The sequence below is a fragment of the Pogonomyrmex barbatus genome, unplaced genomic scaffold, assembly GCF_055798465.1.
Source record: "Pogonomyrmex barbatus isolate J1 unplaced genomic scaffold, ASM5579846v1 scaffold14, whole genome shotgun sequence".
NCBI classification, from domain to species: Eukaryota; Metazoa; Arthropoda; class Insecta; order Hymenoptera; family Formicidae; genus Pogonomyrmex; species Pogonomyrmex barbatus.
Window position 1 is genome coordinate 6088270 of NW_028297110.1, and position 20258 is coordinate 6108527.

Genomic DNA, 20258 nt, shown 5'->3' on the forward strand with positions numbered 1-20258 from the left:
TCTAAGCATTTCTAAGATAACATTCTTTTTTCACATACCCTTTTTTATTTAATTGAAAATGAAAAACTAAAACTTGCACAATTTCGTTATTTACACAAAAGTCCCGCGCTTGCAAATATATTGAGGATAAAAACCACGTTTGTATATTTCTTCTTTTTTAATAAAGTGCTTTTCAACGTAAATTTATACGTAAAAGATTATACATTTGTATGCATATATAAAATACGCGAGTACATAGTGCTCAATTTCTTATGCTAATTGTCGCAAAATATATACAAGTATATATCGAGTCATGATCAACAATATGACTCAAAATCAAGATGCCTATTTAATTTATAGCGTCTTTTTTATATACCGTGTACGATTTGTACGATTTGTATGCTGCATATCACGGGTTAAATACAAATTTATAATTGCTTTTACCATTTGCTTTATCATTCTAACAAAAAGCTGCTTGCTTAAGTAAATTATAGAAATTGGAAAGTGAAGGATCATGAGATAAGTACTTAATTAAAATATTTTACCAAAAATTTGCTTACTTAAAATAGAAGTACAAAATTTATCTATATATATTAGATAAATAAAGAAAAAGCAATGGAATACATTATGTACAGCAACCTGTACAGAATTGTATGATTCTGCGAATCCGGACTAATAAAGCGCGGTGTAAATCTTTTTTAAATATCTTTAATATACTACTTATATCTTTTTTTTTCTAATCTTTGTACTTATGTTAACATATTATCTAAAAGAGATATCCCTTGTCTTATGTCTCCTTTATAATTTTTTTGACGGTGCTCTTATTAACTGCTTATTATATATTACTCTCTAGTTTAGCTTTACATAGGAGAGAAGAAACTAATATGATAGCACGATAATATAATCCAATAAACAAAGAAGAAGACGAAGGAACATAATGTCATGACGTAACTACATCTTATAATCATATCATTAACCTATCAAATTATATCACGTAATCATAGATTGTCGCTCCTATTATTCTACAATTATACACACTTTGGACATATATATCCGCCGACAATATCGACGATTGTTATTGCGTAATCGTATATTATCGTATATTTCTATTCTATACTATTCATAAAAGAAAAGTAATTACATTTTACATATTTTTTTAAAAGTATAAAATAGATTATAGTGAGAATCCGCCTGCAAATTCGAATATAAACAATGAGATAAAGATAGAAACGATATCTTAACAAAGTAATCGTTTTGAATAAAACATTTACTTTTTTTACGATTTTATGATCTTTGCATAAAAATGCGAACAAAATATAAAAGCAATTTTGAGAAAAAGAATGATATATCAATACAAATGTGTCTATCTACTACGGTGATACACTGCATCATCCCACAGCCGCTGGTTTCTATCTTCCATTGTATACTTTCAAATGTACTTGTAAGGGAAGTATGATTTAATAAAGGAAGATGGACATTATATTATCCTTGATTATATGATCGCATTATATGATCCTTGATTCGCCTACATAGCCGAGTAGGTGACACATCGTACATGTGTACATAGATATCCTATCAGATACAAACTGTTCTTTCTATTCTTGCGATGAGATCTACTGCAAGACAGGCCTAAGCTCTTGCGTCATGATAGGATAAGAAACGAGAGGCGCGGTTGCGCCAGATATCGACAAGGGCAAACTGGCAGGCTGCTGCGTGTTTGGCGGTTGCTGATTAGTCGCTTGAGGAGGTCCGGAACCGCTCATCGAAATGGTTTGTTGAGCCATGGTAACGATTGGCGGCGGTATCGAGACGGGTGCCATGGAGACCGCAGCAATAGAAACGGGTGCCACGGTCGCGATACTTACAGGAACAGTAGCCACACTGGCGGTGACTGTCCGAAGGGTGCCCGCCGCTACGGCCGCATTGACCATCTGCTGGGGCGTCGGAGCTTGCGACGGCGGAACTGTGTTTGTAATCGTAACTGCCGGGACTGTAACAGCCGTAACGTTTGCAGTCCGCTTGCCTGACATTCTCAATTGAGCATTTTGGTCTAATAGAAATTCGTTCGTTGCTGTCAAGTCGCTGACCTAAGTCGAGATAAAATATAGAATAAAAGTGAAGAGATATTTCGCAATATATATGCAATTATTTCTATTTTTCTCTATTGTATACCTGTTTCTTTAATTCTTCTATTTTCTTCCTTAACAATACATTTTCGTCCTCTAGCACAATAGCTCGTGCTTCATTACGTGGTATCACAGGGTAATAGTAACTTGGAGTAACTGTCGGTTGAGTCGCATGCTGCTGACCCACGATTGGAGAAGCTTCAAAATGCACAACCGTTTCTCCCGATACCAATCGTCTCTTTGGTTCTGGCGGTCCGATGTAATCGGCTGGATGCGATGATGCGTTATAACCACCGTTATTAGCGACCAAATTGTTGTGATGATCCTGCATTTGCCAATGAAAGCTGCGTTTATGGGAGAAAAAAAAAACACAAATGTTACATTCGAGTTTTGTGTAAAACTACGTATTACAAATTTCTGCATAAACCGCAGGAAAGTCCAAACTTGTGACTATGATGCTTACTTTCTGTCTTCTTCGTATCTGCGTCCATCACTACCGGCACCACCACCACCATTACTGGTGCCGTTAAAATTGTGCTGCGGTCTGGACGCGTTGTGATGCGATGGAGACATTAAATTGTGCTGCGGCTCCTCTTTCTTCAAATGTCTAAACTTGCAGTTCACCCTCTGGCAGCTACCTTTCATAAAGTCTTTGCATAACGGATGATCCGACTTGTCGTTGTTGCAAGCTTTGGATCGGTTCAGAACGTGAGGTGGCAGTTCACCAGTTGCCCTGAAACGCTTCTCCTCGCTCTCTGTACAGTGAAGAAACTTACAGCCCGGCCAGTTGCATTTGCCGTTTTGGAAGTCATGGCAGAAGGTGTATTCCTCCACGGGATCATCCTCAGAACGTTCATGAAGGTACTTGCAGCGCTTTCCTCGATGACAAACATTCCTTAGAAAGTCTCGGCAGATCCGACTTGCGGGATCCGTGGTATCGGTCGCGTTCACGTTCAATCCACCCGCCATCCCGCCTGCTGATGTTCAGTCGATGTTCCCGTCGTATCGCTATTTTTCCAACTTTATCTTCAGTTTTTTTATCGACGGCACATAGCGATCGCACGTGTCGGCGCGTCGTTGTCGTTGTACCCTCGATCGATTGATGAACAGATTAAGCGCGGCTAATACGCGCGTCCCTGAATAAAGAAAAAAAGACAACGGTGGATTAAAAGTGTATAAGGATATAATTAGTGCATTGAGCAGAAAACGCATATACCCGCTTATATATCGCCAAGTACGACGTACTTACGATAAACCGTTGATTTACACTCCGAAAAATCTCGTGCATATGCATAATTTTTATTTTTTACAGACTAAATTTAGGTGGATACAGGAGATTAAGAATACAAAGAGACTTCTTCAATCTTCTTTAATTAATTAAGTTAATTTTCATCTTTATTTTCCCTTCTCGTATGACTATTACATCGGTAGTAAGATTATATCAACATTACTATATACAGCATTTTTTATTTACCATATGTACTTTGATATATACGCTTGATCTGCCAAGAGAGTGAACTCGCCTAAATGAGCGAGCGACCGACTTTGTGGTGTAATTTTTTTTTTTTTTTTTTTTTTTGGAAAATGTCACGCCTCTGTTTATCGTGACGAACAATGAACATACCGTTATCTAACGCGGTAGAAGTAGACATGGCACTCTCTAAACTAAACTAACGAATTAAGAAAATACTGTCAATTTCCCGTCACGTTTTGTATCAAAAGAATTAATATAGAAAACTACGATTATATATATTGGATCTTCTCACTTTAAGACGTTATTAGATGATATCAAGGCCATTCCAAGGTAGAATCGATAGAACGGTACTCTGAGTGCTGAGAAAGATTCGCCTTTCGAGAAGTAAATACATACGTATTCGCTTATTACTTCGTTAGGTCGCTCGAAGATATGCTCTTTTGTATTGTCACGCTACCCAGTATGTATTTATATGTATGAATGAAAGAAAACAAAGTATCATTATGCAACAGAAAAGGTCGCAGGTTCTCAAGATTCATCGCAAGATCATGATGTGCTTCGCGATTAATTTTCACTCGAGAATAATGAACTTATAATCGAAAGAGATATGAAAGAGTAACACTGTGAAATATAAATACGCATGTTAACAATATATGTGAGCGCAACGATCAATTATCTCTTTCTTTCTCTTTCCAACTCTCACTCTCACTACAAAGGTCTCTTTCTAACTCTCTTTGAGTCGCCCTCAACCAAAGAGCTTGAAAGAAAAGCATGTTACTTAACTCGAGTAATGAATACAATGAGTATATAATAGTTTCGCGAGCAGATTCGCTTTCTACAATTATTTATATGTAAATATACGAAGATGATTTTGAACGATTGAAAATAAGAATACATGTGCGCGTATACGTGTGTATGAGTGTGTTGTGTGTTTTCAGACACACGCGAGAGTATTCTCATAAATTCTATTCGCAGTAAAGGATACATATTTAATTCTCGGAATATGATATAGAGAAACATATCGTTTATAAATAATCAAATATGCAACGGAATACGTAATATATTATATAATTGAGCCGTAATTATGAGATGTGATACTCAGCAGCTTGGCAGCAATATTGAACATTTTACGTGGTATCGTGTCTACATTTTCTCCAGCTACTTTTACTCTCCAGAGAGCGAAGTCGAGCTTCCGTGTTCGATATACATTACATATATATTTCAATAAACGATCTCTGTCCCGTCTTTGATCTTGCTCCTCCTCCGTCAGGCATATTAATGCGACACATTCTTGCTTTAATAACTCATTATAAGAGATTCCCTAAATTCTTATCCCCGAGTAGTCGTTTCGGGAAAATAAACGAATATGTGTATACATACATACATACATATACACACCACGCCCCCCCTCCCCCACACACATACACACATGCACGCACGCAATTCTTAACGTTTGTATAAAAAAACATTAAATTGTGCTCGATGTGATCGCCTTCAAATGGCAAAACGAATAAACTTAACAAAATCCTGGTCGATATTGTAAAAGAAAGAAAACAATTAGAAAAAATAAAAACATTCATCATGTGTGTTATATGTACAAGAAAGAACATTAGATGACAGAGATAGAGGGGAGAGACGCGATTAGAATATTTTCTCCAACAGCACCCACACCAGCCAGAGCACGATAGGTGCCACATATTGGATCGGTACGGCGTAAGTCGCACTCAGTATATCCCCGCACTGCGACTTGAGGGACATGTATTTCTTCGACAACTCCGCTTTCTCCTCGATGGACGCGTTGTACTTTTCCTTCACCATGACCAGCTCCTCGTTGACCTCCTGCATCCGCTGCGCGTCGTTCTTCGCGCGATAATACAGCTCCTTCAGCCTGTCGATGATGATCTCGTTCGGTTCGCGAATTAGCCAATCCTTCAGTTCCTCCAGTTCCCTCTGCACTATCTGTTGCGCTTCCAGACTGTCTTCGCCTCTCAACGAGTCCAGCGAGCCGATCAGCGTCTGCAGTACGTAGTCCCGGGAGTGGAGAGCCTGCTGTAGCATCGCGTCGTTCTTCGTGACGGGTTTTAGAGTTTTAACGTAGTCTCCTTCCGCGCGTTCCTCGCACTCCGGCGCGATGTCTTCATCCTGTTGCTGCTGCTGCTGCTGTTCTTTGTTGTCGCGCCTGTTTATCGTGGGGTTGACGATGGAACTGTCCATCGTGTCCTCGGTGCCAACAACACTTTCCTCTGTCGAAACCTCCGCAATTTTATCATCTTTGGCAATCTGTTCTGTCGACTCGTATCGTTCCTCCAATCGTATAGGTACGGCATTTATAAATCGTACCTCCATCTTACAGGGTGCAAATGTCTGCTTCGACACTTGCTCCACGTCCAGCTCCTCCTTTTTATTCTCTATAACGCTCTTCTCGCTCGTGTCATCGTTCGTAATACTGCACGTGTCGTCGGTCGCTTCCGAATTCGTGTCGGAGTCTCCGTTAGTATCGTTATTATCCAGATTGGTTAAGTTGCCGTTGACCAAAGTCCGCTTGGACGATGGCAACGACGGAGGTGACAGGATATATTCCGTGAGACTATCGTCGGCTGTCGTTCGCAGATCGCTCGACTGATCTTTGGCAAAGGGCGAATCGGACTTGAGCTGTTTTGGATCTACATCCGACGAATTGAACTGGTTATCTTGTTCGCTCTTGGCGAAGTAAAAATTGAGCGGGATCTCGCTGTCCATCTCCGTGTTATCGATATGGATCGAATTTACCTTGTTGAGGATGGTATTTATAGCTTCGATAGGATTCTCCTCGCCCTTCGAATCAAAGTTCTCCACGGCCTCCAGCTTCAGGTTCATGTCTCGCAGGGTCTGGGCGTAATTTTTCAGAGTGGTGATCTGCTTATAAATATTGACGGAATTTAATCGGGAGATGTACAACTTCGCCCGCAGATTCGTTTCGATTTTCATCTGATCCTCGAGCCGCTTCGCGAGATCCCGCTTCTCTTGCTCCGCGGCGAGGAATACGTCCTTCACTTTCACGTCGCTCTCCATCAACTTGTTGGTGGTCTCCTGAAGCTTCTTCTGCGTCTCCGCATATTTCGCGCTGAGTTCTTGAAGCTCTGTCTGGGTATACTTGGCCACGTTGTGCAAACTCTGGCATTCCTCCTCCGTCTCGTTTAAACGTCCCTCCAACTGCACTAGTCTCTGAGTGACCTCCAATTTCTCCTGCAAGACCTTCTGCAACGCCTCCTTGGCGGCGTTCTGATACTGCGCCTTCTCATCTTGAAGCTTCGCAAGCTCATTTCTAATCTTGTCCTCGGTATAGTTTTTAGAGTACACCGTCAACTGATTCTCGACGGTCATCACCCACGACAGCAGACGATCTTCCGTGATCAACGCCTTCCACGATTGATTCGCGGCCTTCCGAGTGTTCTCGACCAGTTGTTGCAGATAGCCTAATTTAGAATACAGAGCTTTCTCTCGCCTCGATGCCTCTTGCATTATTTGATTAAGTTTATAAAGATCTTCGAGAGACACATTCCCAGCGGGTGAAGTGACGGAAGTGCTCAGACTAGCCTTGGCCTCCTTCCCGTCCGGTAGATACAGCTTTAGGGTCGCGACTATACACCCGTGAGTAACCTTCTTCGTATTCTCCACAACGTCCACACCAAATTGCACTATGTCCCCGGAGCACACCTCCTTGGGCGTTGACTCCAACCCGGAGGCACTGAGTCTCTGATTATTTACGAACGTGCCGTTGCTACTGCACGTGTCCTGTAGATAAAATTTCCCGGAGGAGTACCATAGCAGCGCGTGGTTCCTAGACAGTACTTTACAATCGAAGATCGCGTTATTCGTCGCGGCCCTCGCCCTGGCTACCGACCGGCCGATCTTGACTGGCTGCTCCAACGTCAGCGTACGTTCCTGGAAGGGATGAGAATTGTCTCGGCAGATCAGAATGCCTTTTGCGGTCATCTTGTTGTTGTTGTTGTTGTTGTTGTTGTTGTTATTGTTGTTATTCTGCGTGTTATTCTGGCTCAGGTTGGAGTTGTTCTGCCCAGCGGGCGAACTGGCATTTTGTATCCAGCCACCGCTGCTAGCTACAACCATAGCCGAGGTAGATGATAAAATCCGAGCCGAATTCGAGAGGAGGGATCGTTGCGCGATAAACCGTAAGTCGGATCGCCGTAATCCGATACCGAAAAAATTCTCTTATCAAGTCTCGAGATGTCGATATCACACCGCCGTGACCGTGGTAAGTTAGTAAATCCTCGCTTCGCTACACGTCAAAGCGTGCGAGCGTGTCAGCGGACACATGAGCGCGCTCCTCGAGCACGGTCACGAGGATCCCGACGTGACCTTTCGGAATCTATCGCATGACGCGACGAGGCGTGACAACATCACGTCCGACATATTTTCTTCCTCAATGAAATATCTCGTTGCACTTCCCTTATTTTCGTCGAGAAATTCTCTTTCTTTCTTTCTTCTTCCCTCCTCCTTCTCTCTCTCTCTCTCTCTCTCTCTCTCTCACTCGATCAGCGCCGAATGCCTTCGGACTCGCCCGCAGAACCCCGGCCCTCGAGAAGACTCGTCTGGAAAGTGCCACACGACGAGCACCTCGAGATGAGGCAAGTTGACCTTTTAGATTCGAGGACGGGTCAGCGAAATAGCGGAATGTTTTTGTAGCGACGTCGTCCCGTTCTCGCAGGCGAAGTAACACACTCGCGGCTGAACGTGTGGGTTACGCTCTCTCCCGTCCGTGCCGTTCCGTCCGGGCCAAGCCTGGACGACGTCAGCCCGGACACGCGGCGTCGGCAATGTTGCCGTGGGCGCGACGACGGCGAGGCAAATCGGCGACGGCACTACCGCGGACTCACGCGTACAAACGGAAAATATTGCGCACGGACGATGCACGGGCCCTTCGAGTTGTGAAAATACAATGATCCGCCCGTTCCCCCGTGTCAGTGGCCAGCAGCCCGCGTTCCAGTTCCGCGTTCCACTGTTCTCTCCCACGTTAACCGTGCTGAGGGAAAGGGTTGGGAGGGGCACACGTCGCGAAATATCTACCTTATCCGCCTTGCACTGATCCCATGTATAACTCTCCGAAGAAAAAAAAGGAAAAAAAAAAAAAGAAATCTCGTGGACTACGGACTACGTAATCTTTGGAGGCTTACGTATAACATATGTGATATTTGTTAGATAATGCGGACGCGTGAAAAAATGCTTGAAACTTGCGATTACATGTCAATAAAAGGAACACAGAATAAAATATTTTAGATTTAATTATTAATTACATTTCTTTTGAAATTAGTATTTTATATTAATATAGATGTATGTAAAATGAATTATTCTTGGAATCGTAACGCGGTTGTATATTATTGGAAAAAAATCTTTAATTATACAGTCTATAAAAATATTTTAATTAAAATAATCAAATTTAAAGTCTTTTTAGTTAAACTCTTCGAAAATTTACAGGAATCAACCTTTCCAACACAGTTAGAGAGTATATAACCTCGCAAGTTGGAGCATAACCTAAAATGCGCGTCTAGCATAACGTCAGAGAAAAAATATTGAGTAAAAAATAAAGAGTATTTTTTAAAAATATAATCATTAAAAACTTGTGTATCGCCATCGGCACTGCAAAAGAATCTTTGAAATATTACATCTGTGTAAAAATAATACTTTTATACTTTATTAATAAAATCTACTCGTAAATTTCATAATGAAATCTATTATTCTCCGTTTTTAGTGCTTCGCAAAACATTAAATCAATCAATTTCACTAAATAAATAAATTTCTCTCTCTACAATGTCGGACGACGAGGACTACATGTCTGACAAATTTTTGCAAGGTTGCGAACAACATGTTTCATCGAGTCTTATATACAAACATTCTGATAGAAGAGAATTTGCGCTAATGAAGAAAAGGACTGAGATTGAATCCAGGATGAAGGAACAAAACAAGCCGATGCGAGTAGTTGAAGCAGAAAAAAGGGAGGAAGGTTTGGCATCTGCCATTACTAGTGCAAATAAAGGTCGGCACTTTGCATAGTACATATTATATATAAATATTTATCATGTAATGTAAATGTCAAAATTATTGAGATTGGCATCTTTTTATATTCTTATTTATGCACGTGAATTTACATATACATATAAACTTGCATACATAAATAAAAGTATAAAAAAGTACTTAATAGCACCAATATTTGCCTCATTCCTAGGTTTCGAGATGCTAATGAAGATGGGATACAAACCTGGTCAAGGGATAGGCAAGACTCAATCAGGAATGACTGAACCAATTCCCGTAGAAGTGAAGGTGGACAGACAAGGCCTAGGCAAAACACTAAAAAAAAAAGAATCGTATAGTAAGAATCATGAGAACACAAATGCAAATTCAGATAATATGAACACCAGAGATTTCCGTAGCAGATTAGCTCAAGAAAAGGCAGAGCAATTGCAAAAGGTGGATTTATACAAAAGTCAAAAGGTATGCCAGGAATTAGATGCCAAAGAAAATATCGAGAAACCTGAAGAATCTTGGTTTTGGCCGGACAGCAAGGAAATAATAGAAGAAGAAAAAGAAGAAAATGATACCGATGATAATGAAATTGACCAGAACATTGAAGATCTCAGCAATTTGGAAAAACTTGACATTCTTACTAAGTACCTGAGGAAGAAGTACTTTTACTGCATTTGGTGTGGATTGAAGTTCGATGACGAAAATGATTTAAGAGACAATTGTCCGGGAAGTACAAGAAACGATCATTGAATGAGTTTATGAACGTGAAATATTATGTAAGATTATTTTTACGGCTCATTAGAAAAATAATGTTAATACATTTTGGATGTCGCTAAAAACATTCCTCATTTTGTCGACTGCATGCTCCAAAATATACGAAAGAATAAGAGTAAATTATCTTGCTTAAATGTGATCAATCCCACTGTGTACACGAGTACATAAAAAACCCATTAGCAGATATGATGTAAAATATCGAAAAAAATGTCTCGGGCGGGAAAAAAATCGAGTAGCTCTAAGCGCAGGAGACTCGTTATCCATCACCCCCTCGACTGAACTACGCTATTAAAACAGCAGGGGATCGCTACGACCTAGCTTTTGTACACGGTGTAGGGTGAGAAATTACCTATAAAAACATCTGTTTGAATTTTTCTTCCCTCATTTCATCCGAAGACTTTTGTGACGATTGTTTATTATATAAATATATTAATAAAAAACAAAAACAATACTATAATGTTGGTAGCCCCAAAGTCCTTGTTAGTTCTCATGGTTTACATTACAATCAGCGATGCCGAGATAAGCGAAGACGAGAACTGCGAGACTTTGCAGACAGAAGTACGTATTACTAAGGACGAATATGATGAGATAGGACGCCTGAGGAGAACATGTAGCAGTGAGGTGTCAGTCACCAAATGCGAAGGATTCTGTAATTCGCAAGTACAGCCAAGCGTTGTCACCACTACGGGTTTCTCGAAAGTAAGTCAACTAAATATTCTCACGTGAAGGAGAATAGAATATACTGTCGAGTTCTAATTCTCTCTTTTTTTTTTTTATATAACAGGAATGTTACTGTTGTCGTGAAAGTTATCTGAAGGAAAGATTCGTTGTCCTGAATCAATGTTACGACGCGGATGGGATTAGACTGATAAACACGGAAGATGAAACGATGGAAATCAAGATACGAGAACCTGCTGACTGTAAATGCCTAAAGTGCGGCGATTTCACGACATAAGAGCAGCAATGATTTGATATATAAATTATACATACTCTCGAAAGAGTACTTAGATTACACCTATTGCACATAACAATGTTATATTGGTAGATAAAAAAAAACTGAAATATATTGTAATTATAGTACAAATAAATAGTTTCTCCATACTTGCAATATGAATGTACTTACCCCCATTAGTTAGTCCCCATTATATAATAATTATTCTATATACAGATGCATATTTTTATGCGTAACGATAAATACGATAAATTTTTCAAAAATTTCTTTCAAATATGTGTTCGTATATATTTACATAAAACACATGTATATACTTTAATTATTGTATACTTAAAAATAAGCATAAATATAATTCAATCAAATAAAAATTTAATTAATTTGTTTTACATAGTAGCTCATTATTTAAATTCATCACCATGTATAGAATATTAATTGCATATTTCACAGAAAACAGAAATTTTCCATTAATGAAAGTGTTGACATATAAAAAATTGCAAATATTGATCTTTTAATCATTTAATACTTGTTATTACTAATATATATTTAAAGATTAATTTAAAATACATTGACATGACATATAAAAAAATAGCAAAAAAATCGTTTCAATTTATAATTTTTAGTTTTGAAATTTTTTATTTTATATTTATATTTATATAATACCAGAGAAAATTTTGTTAAATTATATATATATATATATATATATATATATATATATATGTGTGTGATTGCTTCGACGAATGCTTTTCATTCGTTTGAGTTTGTAAAGTTTTTTATTTCTAAAATTTTAAATATCTTTAGTCTTAAGAAAAAATGCTATTGTAACAAAATCTAACAAAATTAAGAGAGATATGCATCTAGGAATTAAAATACATTAATCTATTGATGCTTTTTATATTAAATAGGCATTAATAGATTAATGTATTGTAAAATATGAAAATATTTTATAAGCTTCATTATTTATGAGCAATTAATTATTAAATATCTTGGCTATGATAAACTTGATTGTTAAATTATATAAAGAAAATTGAAAAATAATACATTAAAAAATAATAAATTAAATCTTCTCAAATCACAAATAAGATTATTTTCATCAGATTTCAAGATATTTCTGTGCATGTTATATAAAGATAATGGTACATATTAAAATTACAATAATTAAATTTAATGCCCTTTAAAGATTATGTATGTGTGTGTGTGTGTGTGTGTGTGTGTGTGTGTGTGTGTGTGTGTGTGTGTGTGTGTGTGTGTGTGTGTAAAACTTCTAAATGGCATCAAACTTAATAATTATAGCAAGGAAAGATATAGTTTAAGTGTGATGTATATAAATTCAAAGAACATATTAGGAAATATTTTCCTATATATGTTCCTTATACAAATATATGTATATACATATATAGTGTATATAGTGATTTTCTGATATTGCTAAAACGTGGTAGTCAAAGAAAGGGAAGAACACGGCCACCTATGGTGTATAAAAGCTTATGACACAGAACTTATAAGCACAGTAAAGTCCTAGAACGGAGAGGCAATGTACCGCTCGAGAAACAAGCTCTTCCATTACTTTGGTAAATAAGCTAGGATCTAAAATAATACACTTGCAAAATAAAATCGATTCTATTCAATTATCTTTCTTATGCAAATACCACAAGATATTGTTTGTAAATTGCATGTAAAATAAACGTTATAATAAATTCTTGATGTACTTACTGTATACAGTGATCAATGGATTGCTGATATGCTTGTTGTATGGAGATGCGGAAGCGATTGTTGGAGTCGACGAGTGTCAGACGAAACGTGTGATACACTTCCTTCAATATCCAGGTTGTATCCCAAAGCCGATTCCCAGTTATGCATGTATAGGACGATGCAGCAGTTACCTACAAGTAAGAGGTGTCAAAATATGTTAGTAATGATTTCGTGAAATCCATACAGAAAAACATATCAATATGTCTCAATTGATCTCATATAAATAGGTATAACATATAAATAGTCTCATATAAATAGGATATATGATGCAAGAAACAATATACAGAAAAAGTTTTACGAACGTTTGAAAATCTTTTAGAAATAGCTAATGTGGTATTGCAATTGATACTCACGCAGCATGTTGGGACATGATATCCTGCATGAACGTTTCTAAAGCCATGCAAAGATGCACTCTCTAATTTTAACGAAAATGATCTCGAGCGCGTTCAATGCAAGGCGTATAATACGAATACGCGTAAAACAAGAACGCTTTAGGAATACAAGTACGAGTCGCTGACCGATCTGATATTGCGGAATCGCGAGTATTAAGTCTGACGTTTGACAGAGTCCATTATCTCTGTTTTCCTCCACTCTCCCTCTCTCTTTCTTTCACTCTTTATCTCGACGAGATAGAGAACGCTGGCGCGCACGAGAAAACATGTATGTAATAAATTTCGGTTTGTTGACATGCACAGGTGTCCGGATCCAAGATGTGGCAGATGGAGAGGAGTTGCATGTGCTGTCAGGAAAGCGGCGAGAGAGAGGCTAGTGTTTCTCTGTACTGTCCGCGGGCGAAACCAGGGGAGAAGAAGTTCAGAAAGGTAAGAGAGACCACTCTCAGTTTGCAGGCCGTGAACGCGATTCGGCTGATGCGGCGCCGATCGTTAACCGACGCGAACAAAATCGTGTAAACCGTGATCGCGCTATCCTGCTTACTCCTCGTTCTCTTTCAGACGATCGCACGCCGATAAAATCCGTAGCAAAGCCGTTCGACACCACGAGTTTCGTGCGGCCATGTTGTTTTCGTGCGCGGCCGAACGCGGCCAATCGGCGGCCGGCATGCGTACGCGGATCGCAGCGCCACGAACGCCGGCGCCAAATTTCAAACCGAAATGGAGATTTGATTCACGAAATTGTACGGCTGTATTATTCATACAAAGCTTGTTTTTAGTTGAATTTTTTGTACAATTTATCTTTCTTTCTTTTTTCACGTTGAAGAGAAAAAGAAAGATAAACTATGCAAGAAATTTATAATAAAAAAAAAAAAAAATGTAAAAAATTATGTAAAAATTATATCGGAAAATAACAAATGCAAACTCGATGAAATTCTATCAATCGTTTTAAATTTATGCTATTTACGAATATCATATGAACAGAAAATGTGATATAAATAATTGCAAATCATAAAACATGGAGCATAAATTGTATACAGTCTCGCGTTAATTTTACCTATATTTGTCCATCTAGATGATCACCAAAGCGCCGCTGGAATGCATGTGCAGACCGTGCACCAGCGTGGAAGAATATGCGATAGTGCCTCAGGAAATCGCGGGATTTGCCGATGAGGGTCCCTTCACGACATCCGCACACTTCAGACGAGCTTCCGGCATGCGGTAAACAGCACATGAATCTTATTTACGTAAATATAATCTTAAAATCGTCTCCAATATATGTCGATTTAATATATTTTATTTCAAATTATATTATGAGGACTAATAAAGAATATCTTTAATGAATACGTATATTTCTTTTCATTTTGCTCAACTTCCAAAAATTCATTTTTTTATTTCAATTCCACGAATTATATGTTCTCAAAAACATGTTTCCCTAAATGGGAAAATAATTTAAATGTTAACAAAAAAGATTCTCGGTATTATAATAATGGGCAATAATAGGGCAAATGAGAATCAGCGTTGTAGACGGCGCGCAAATTACATTTTAATTCAGTTTATTAATAGAAAGTTCTAAACGTTTCGACTCAAATTTGAGTCACCTTCAGTGGCACGATAAAGCGAAGATATATCTTTGTATCCAGTCGATGAGCTCAACCATAAAAAAATAATGGTGTATCAATCATCACCACTGAAGATAATTCAAATTTGAAGATAATTCAAATTAATAAACTAAGCTAACATTGAAAATGTGATTTATGCGCCGTCTAAGCGTTGATTCTCATTTGCCCTATTATAGAAATAATTTCTACATTTTTCAAGTATTTTTGTTAAAAATTTCACAAAAAATTTTTAAACACAACTGTAAAATAATTTAAATGTTTGACGTATTTATCGATAGTTTAATATTATAACGATATCCATATTAATGATAAAATATTAAATATATAAAAATATGAAAAAATTATAAAATACTATGTACAATTTTAATTCTATTGATCAGAAAAGAAAAATTATATCGAGAATGTCAATTCCTTATTTGAGACAAATCGTTACTACCTACGAAATGATGTTTTGAATCCTGTATTCTGAGGAATCATCACAAAAAAATCTTTTTTAACTAGGTTGGGAAAGGAATACAGAAGAGGAAACGTTACAGGTAATAACAAACACTGTAACTCACATATCCTAGCTGAGAAGAAATGATGAAACATTGCGGACTCTGTTAATGTACTTAAATAATAATATATATATTTACATACAATATATAGGTATGCTCCATGTAATTTTTCAATCAAGTCTGTATCGATTTGTCCGTATGTGTCTCGTATTTCGAAAATGGTTGATCGAAAGTTCTGACAGATGACGATTTTTTTTCTGGGAGACCAAAGCAAAGATTTCTATATATACCTTCGCAAAAGTATATATTCCGTAAGTCCGTACGTCTAGTCTCGCGAAAACATTCACGATTTCCCGAGTGTGGATACCTTTGCAGGTACGATAAATTGTGTGGTGTCGGCACTTTTTTAACGATTAGATGCCGGATAAACATAATATTCTTTGATAGCTGTACACGCATACATGCACACAGAAAATCAGTCTCTCCTTATACGAGAACGTTCGAAACAAAGGTGAGCTCATGCTCTGTACCTCAAATCAGTTTAATAACAATTTTATACAATTCGCTACAGTGTTAGCCACGTAGGGGATACATCCCAATATTTTCCCCACGCGCCGCGCTCTGATTCTCATTCGCTCTTTCTCTGTCTCTCGCTTTCTCTGTGATTATAAATAGCTAGTGTTAAAAAATAGTACCTTAATATGCACACCATTTGTAATCTTTCGTTTCCTAATTTCAACATGTTCTAGATTACAGATCCTAACTCCAATATATATCCTTCGCTCTATCCTCTTATCTCGTCGTGTTTCGCGAATGTTCTTTCTTATAATATAATACATTATAAGTTCTTATTTGCAAAGATATAAATTAGTAATTCTGTATGTGTACACACACACACACACACACACACACACAATGTGTGTGGTGTGTGTGTGTGTGTGTATATATATATATATATATATATATATATATATATATATATATTATATATCGTATTCCGTTACAATAGTAGGAAGAACCATATCGCTGTCAGTATCAGACTTGGTTTTACTCGGTAGTTGTTTTCCTTTCTTACTTTCCGAATTGAATTCCGTTTAAAATTGACCTACCCTTTCAGATTGCATATTCCGATCTGCAATTTGTTATCTAAATCGTATAACAAGCACTTCGGTTTGTGATCCGTGATATTATAATTGCGTTAATATAATTGGAAGTAACATTGAGTCTTCCCTCCCAATTCCAGCATGGAAAAAGACGCATATTCCGGTTCTATTGAGCGATTGACCTACCTCGCTGTAGAGACATTTTACATAAGAAACACGATAATTATTTTTCGAGCCACTTTTTTTTGCTTTATTTAAACTTTGAACCATTTTATTGAATTATATATAATAATTATTTTGCATAGTTCTGTAATAATTAATAGTTAAACTTTATCTTCATTATGTATACTGTATTTCAAATACAGCTGTCGTATTTATTTAGTCAGCACTCTCACTTCTCCATACTCATCGGTAGAGAGTCGTTGGAGTTATAGATTATATTACATACATTTACGTGTCACTTTATTGTTATTTATCGTACCGTTCCTTCCTTCAATACTTGGGAGCGTTCCTGCGTTTTTAATTTCTTTTTTGCGGAAAAAAAAAACACAACTGCAATTTGATTTCGGGCGTTGTATTTTCCTTTCAACGGGGAAACGCGTATTTGAGTCTTTTTAATAGACGATAATGCAATCGGTCACAGTATCGTCAACAGCCCTGATTCGCACTGGTTGACAATTCTTCGACACTAGAATTATCGTCTGGTTCTTGCAGGTCGGTGAAAAACGATGTGAGCGCGACGATTGAGACGCTATGGCCTTCGACATCCGCTCCTTCCGGTATCTTCTTTTGCCATGTCAGGAACGCATCGCTCGATATTACATTGTCCATCCACAATCGATTCATAATGGGAACGAGAGTACCTATCAAAATCACAAAGCTCGCTCAATTTTATATCCTTTATGTTTCTTATTTTGAAAAAGGAAAAAAATTATACAAAATAATCATGACAATATTTATGATAATACAATAATAAACGTAGATGTTTCCATGTACTTACCAGGCGGAAATTCGATTTTTTTAATATATCTTTGAATCGCATAAAGACACTGCAATTCCAGCAATTCGTTTGCGTCGACAAACCGTTGAATCAATGTTTGTAAACTCGCGAAAGTCTCTAGGTTTAGCTTCCAAGTGCCGTGATGTCGTTCTGTATATAATAGAAAAGTATAATTTAGAATTTAGATATTAATCATGGAACATTCTAAAACAATTCTTTTCATAAATCATGTCAGTATCCTTTTGGCTTAACAACACAAAAATATATTATATATATCTTTCCTCTAAACAAAATATATACATCATGTTCTTCGAGAAAAAGAAAAAAGGCGAGAAAAAAGAGAGAAAAAGAACACATACATACCTAATGTAGTTTCTAAAATGGCAGTCATTAAATGTCTTATAAACTTGGGATCCTTCTCTCTACTACCAACATTTGTCTGAAACAATGAGCTGACTGTGAAAAAACTATCGATACAAACAATATAAGGAAGTTATATAATTATATAAGTTTACATCAATTATCAAACTTACAGTTATCCAGCTGCAAATTTCGTCGAAGGAAGTATTTTCTTTCATGAGCCTTGTAAGATTTTCTTGAATCTTTTCCAACGAAAGTTGATCGGTAGCAGTGGAGTCTTTGGCACTATTATAATCACCAGTTAGAAACTCCAAATTCTAAAAAGGATAATGAAATTGATTACAATTTGATTAAAAATAAATTAAAGAAAGAGAAAAAAAATATATTCATGAAAAAGTAATATGTGTATAAATAATAAAAAAAAAAAAAAATGAAAATAAAAAAAATAAAATAAAAAAATAAAAAAAAAGGGACTCAAAGATCCGGAAGTAGAAGAAAGGAAAAGAAAAAAGTAAAATAACTTGAAAGAGAGAGACATGTAACAAGCTTTAATAAATTTCTGAAAGAATAGGAGTATAACACATAAATACAATTTTTTTTCATAGATAGATGGGAAATGAAGAATAGATAAAAAGATGACTCATTAATTTAGAAATAACATTTGATTCAATAAAGATATTAATAAAATATAAAAAGACAAATGAAAATGGAAAGGTCATTTAGAAGAAAAACATAAAAGTATAATAAAAACATAAGAACGATAGAAAAGTTTTAGACATTAAGATAAAGATAAAAAGACGTAAACAATACAAAACAAAAAAAAAACATAAGAGATATAAAAAAAACAAATAAAATATATACATACATATAAAATATAAATACAACTGTACATAATTATTTCCTAAATTTATGTATCAAGTTGTTTTAGTGTTTTGTTATGATAATGTGTGTTTATAACGATGAATGTTGTTGAATAAAACATATAACTTCGTTAATTATTTTGATTTTATCCAATATCCGGTTAATATAACACAAGTAATCTATGCAGAAAAATATTAGGAAAAGGAGAGAAAAAAGTTTTTATTTGTTGAGAAAAAATTCCCTCTTGAACAGAAAAAAATTATTATATGTAAAAAGCATTAATGCAAGAACATACACAAAAGCATCTGCGAGCGCAAATAAATATGAATGTATGAGCAGAAAACTATATAATATAATTTTGATTTTTATTATGAATATAATATAAAAAAAATATATACAAAATTTTATGCCTACGTATGTACGTGTACGTGTATATGCAGGTGTTACAAGTGTTCATACAGATGAATGTATAAATGTTAACAAAACAAAATTACAAAAAAAGGGGGGAAGGAATAGTTAGTCTTTTTTAGTAGATTCTGTTTAAAGTCCATCTCTGCCACATTTAATAACATGTATTATATAATCTTTGACGAAGTAAAAAAACTGAAAAATTGAATCGAGGAATATGCTGATAATCGAATAAATATTATATTTTCGGAACTTCAATTATCTTTTTATATAAAATAATCATATTGCGAAATATTTTACTGAATATTGTGCACAGATATTTACAAAATTCATGCATTTTCAATCTTTTCAGTTTCTTTTTACTTATTAAGAAAAAAACGAACATGGTTACTTTAAATACATTCTATTCATTCACATTAATCAATGTCATTTATAAATAGCAAAATTTTAACGCAGAATGTATATCGACATTTTTTTCATTATTTGGTAAATCAAAATGTCGAAAATAATTTACAATGGCAAAGCAGGAAATCAAATTCGAATTTTGATATCAGTCTTTTGTTTATTCCTTGAAGCTTAATCTTCTTAATTTTTATGAATAATTAGCAACAATAACATGTGTGAGCCGAAATAAAATATAATTGTTTAAGATATCATTTTAAGAAGAAAAAACTAAAAGAAATGGGAGAATTGGAAAGATAATATGTTTGAATTAATTAAACTATAATAAAAATGAAAAAATGAGGAAAGAGAATATCCATGTAATATGTACATTCATATATACAAAATTCATTTTCACGCCACACACACACACACACACACACACACACACACACACACACACACACACACACACACACACACACACACCATATTTATGAGTATGTAAATTTGCTTAGAAAATATATTCAATAAATCAAAATTTATTTTTAATATAATTTTT

At 36.1% G+C, this 20258-nt stretch overlaps 5 protein-coding genes across 14 annotated transcripts in view; 2 read left to right on the forward strand and 3 right to left on the reverse strand.

Annotated features, from left to right (window-relative positions):
• Positions 1-138: 138 nt before the first annotated feature.
• LOC105428132 (uncharacterized) lies at positions 139-13173 on the reverse strand. Its single transcript, XM_011640235.2, has 4 exons — positions 13034-13173; positions 2569-3241; positions 2152-2449; positions 139-2066 (listed from the first exon to the last, which is right to left on the reverse strand). The coding sequence occupies exons 2-4, from the start codon at positions 3072-3074 to the stop codon at positions 1593-1595; spliced, it is 1278 nt and encodes a 425-aa protein (XP_011638537.2). The 5' UTR covers positions 3075-3241; positions 13034-13173; the 3' UTR covers positions 139-1592.
• Positions 3471-8549, reverse strand: Slmap (Sarcolemma associated protein). The gene has a single exon (XM_011640232.3). It carries the CDS (start codon positions 7687-7689, stop codon positions 5221-5223), a length of 2469 nt encoding a protein of 822 aa, XP_011638534.2. The 5' UTR covers positions 7690-8549; the 3' UTR covers positions 3471-5220.
• LOC105428131 (G patch domain-containing protein 11) lies at positions 8613-10494 on the forward strand. 6 transcript variants are annotated; one of them, XM_089072982.1, is made up of 4 exons: positions 8617-8734; positions 9055-9248; positions 9329-9613; positions 9803-10494. In XM_089072982.1, exons 3-4 carry the CDS (start codon positions 9388-9390, stop codon positions 10348-10350), a joined length of 774 nt encoding a protein of 257 aa, XP_088929108.1. In that variant the 5' UTR covers positions 8617-8734; positions 9055-9248; positions 9329-9387; the 3' UTR covers positions 10351-10494. The 6 variants fall into 6 exon arrangements, with proteins under 6 accessions (XP_088929114.1, XP_088929112.1, XP_088929108.1 ...); XM_089072987.1 differs by having other exon boundaries at positions 9055-9153; XM_089072983.1 differs by having other exon boundaries at positions 8622-8753; positions 9055-9246.
• On the forward strand, positions 10649-14808 carry LOC105428133 (bursicon-like). Its single transcript, XM_011640237.3, has 5 exons — positions 10649-11073; positions 11159-11312; positions 13088-13209; positions 13768-13893; positions 14540-14808. Exons 1-5 carry the CDS (start codon positions 10831-10833, stop codon positions 14687-14689), a joined length of 795 nt encoding a protein of 264 aa, XP_011638539.1. The 5' UTR covers positions 10649-10830; the 3' UTR covers positions 14690-14808.
• Positions 14809-15694: 886 nt separating this feature from the next.
• The window catches only part of Eif4g (eukaryotic translation initiation factor 4 gamma), a 53094-nt gene continuing 48530 nt past the window's right edge, over positions 15695-20258 (reverse strand). For all 5 annotated transcript variants that reach the window (XM_089072976.1, XM_089072977.1, XM_089072975.1 and 2 more), the window contains 4 exons: positions 18220-18363; positions 18050-18125; positions 17687-17836; positions 15695-17549 (listed from right to left, as the gene is read on the reverse strand). In XM_089072976.1, the coding sequence (XP_088929102.1) occupies positions 17335-17549; positions 17687-17836; positions 18050-18125; positions 18220-18363 (585 nt within the window). In that variant the 3' untranslated portion in view covers positions 15695-17334. The remainder of the gene's footprint in view (positions 17550-17686; positions 17837-18049; positions 18126-18219; positions 18364-20258) is intronic.

Bases quoted from the DNA above. Each gene is read 5' to 3' on its own strand.
- LOC105428132 (XM_011640235.2), bottom strand. From the start codon at position 3,074: ATGGCGGGTGGATTGAACGTGAACGCGACCGATACCACGGATCCCGCA. The intron at 2,450-2,568 runs GTAAGCATCATA...CCATAAACGCAG, and splicing joins AGATACGAAGAAGACAGAAA to CTTTCATTGGCAAATGCAGG. The intron at 2,067-2,151 runs GTATACAATAGA...ATCTCGACTTAG, and splicing joins TAGAAGAATTAAAGAAACAG to GTCAGCGACTTGACAGCAAC.
- Slmap (XM_011640232.3), bottom strand. From the start codon at position 7,689: ATGGTTGTAGCTAGCAGCGGTGGCTGGATACAAAATGCCAGTTCGCCC.
- LOC105428131 (XM_089072988.1), top strand. From the start codon at position 9,388: ATGTCGGACGACGAGGACTACATGTCTGACAAATTTTTGCAAGGTTGC. The intron at 9,614-9,802 runs GTCGGCACTTTG...CCTCATTCCTAG, and splicing joins CATTACTAGTGCAAATAAAG to GTTTCGAGATGCTAATGAAG.
- LOC105428133 (XM_011640237.3), top strand. From the start codon at position 10,831: ATGTTGGTAGCCCCAAAGTCCTTGTTAGTTCTCATGGTTTACATTACA. The intron at 11,074-11,158 runs GTAAGTCAACTA...TTTATATAACAG, and splicing joins CCACTACGGGTTTCTCGAAA to GAATGTTACTGTTGTCGTGA. The intron at 11,313-13,087 runs GCGATTTCACGA...GAGATGCGGAAG, and splicing joins CTGTAAATGCCTAAAGTGCG to CGATTGTTGGAGTCGACGAG.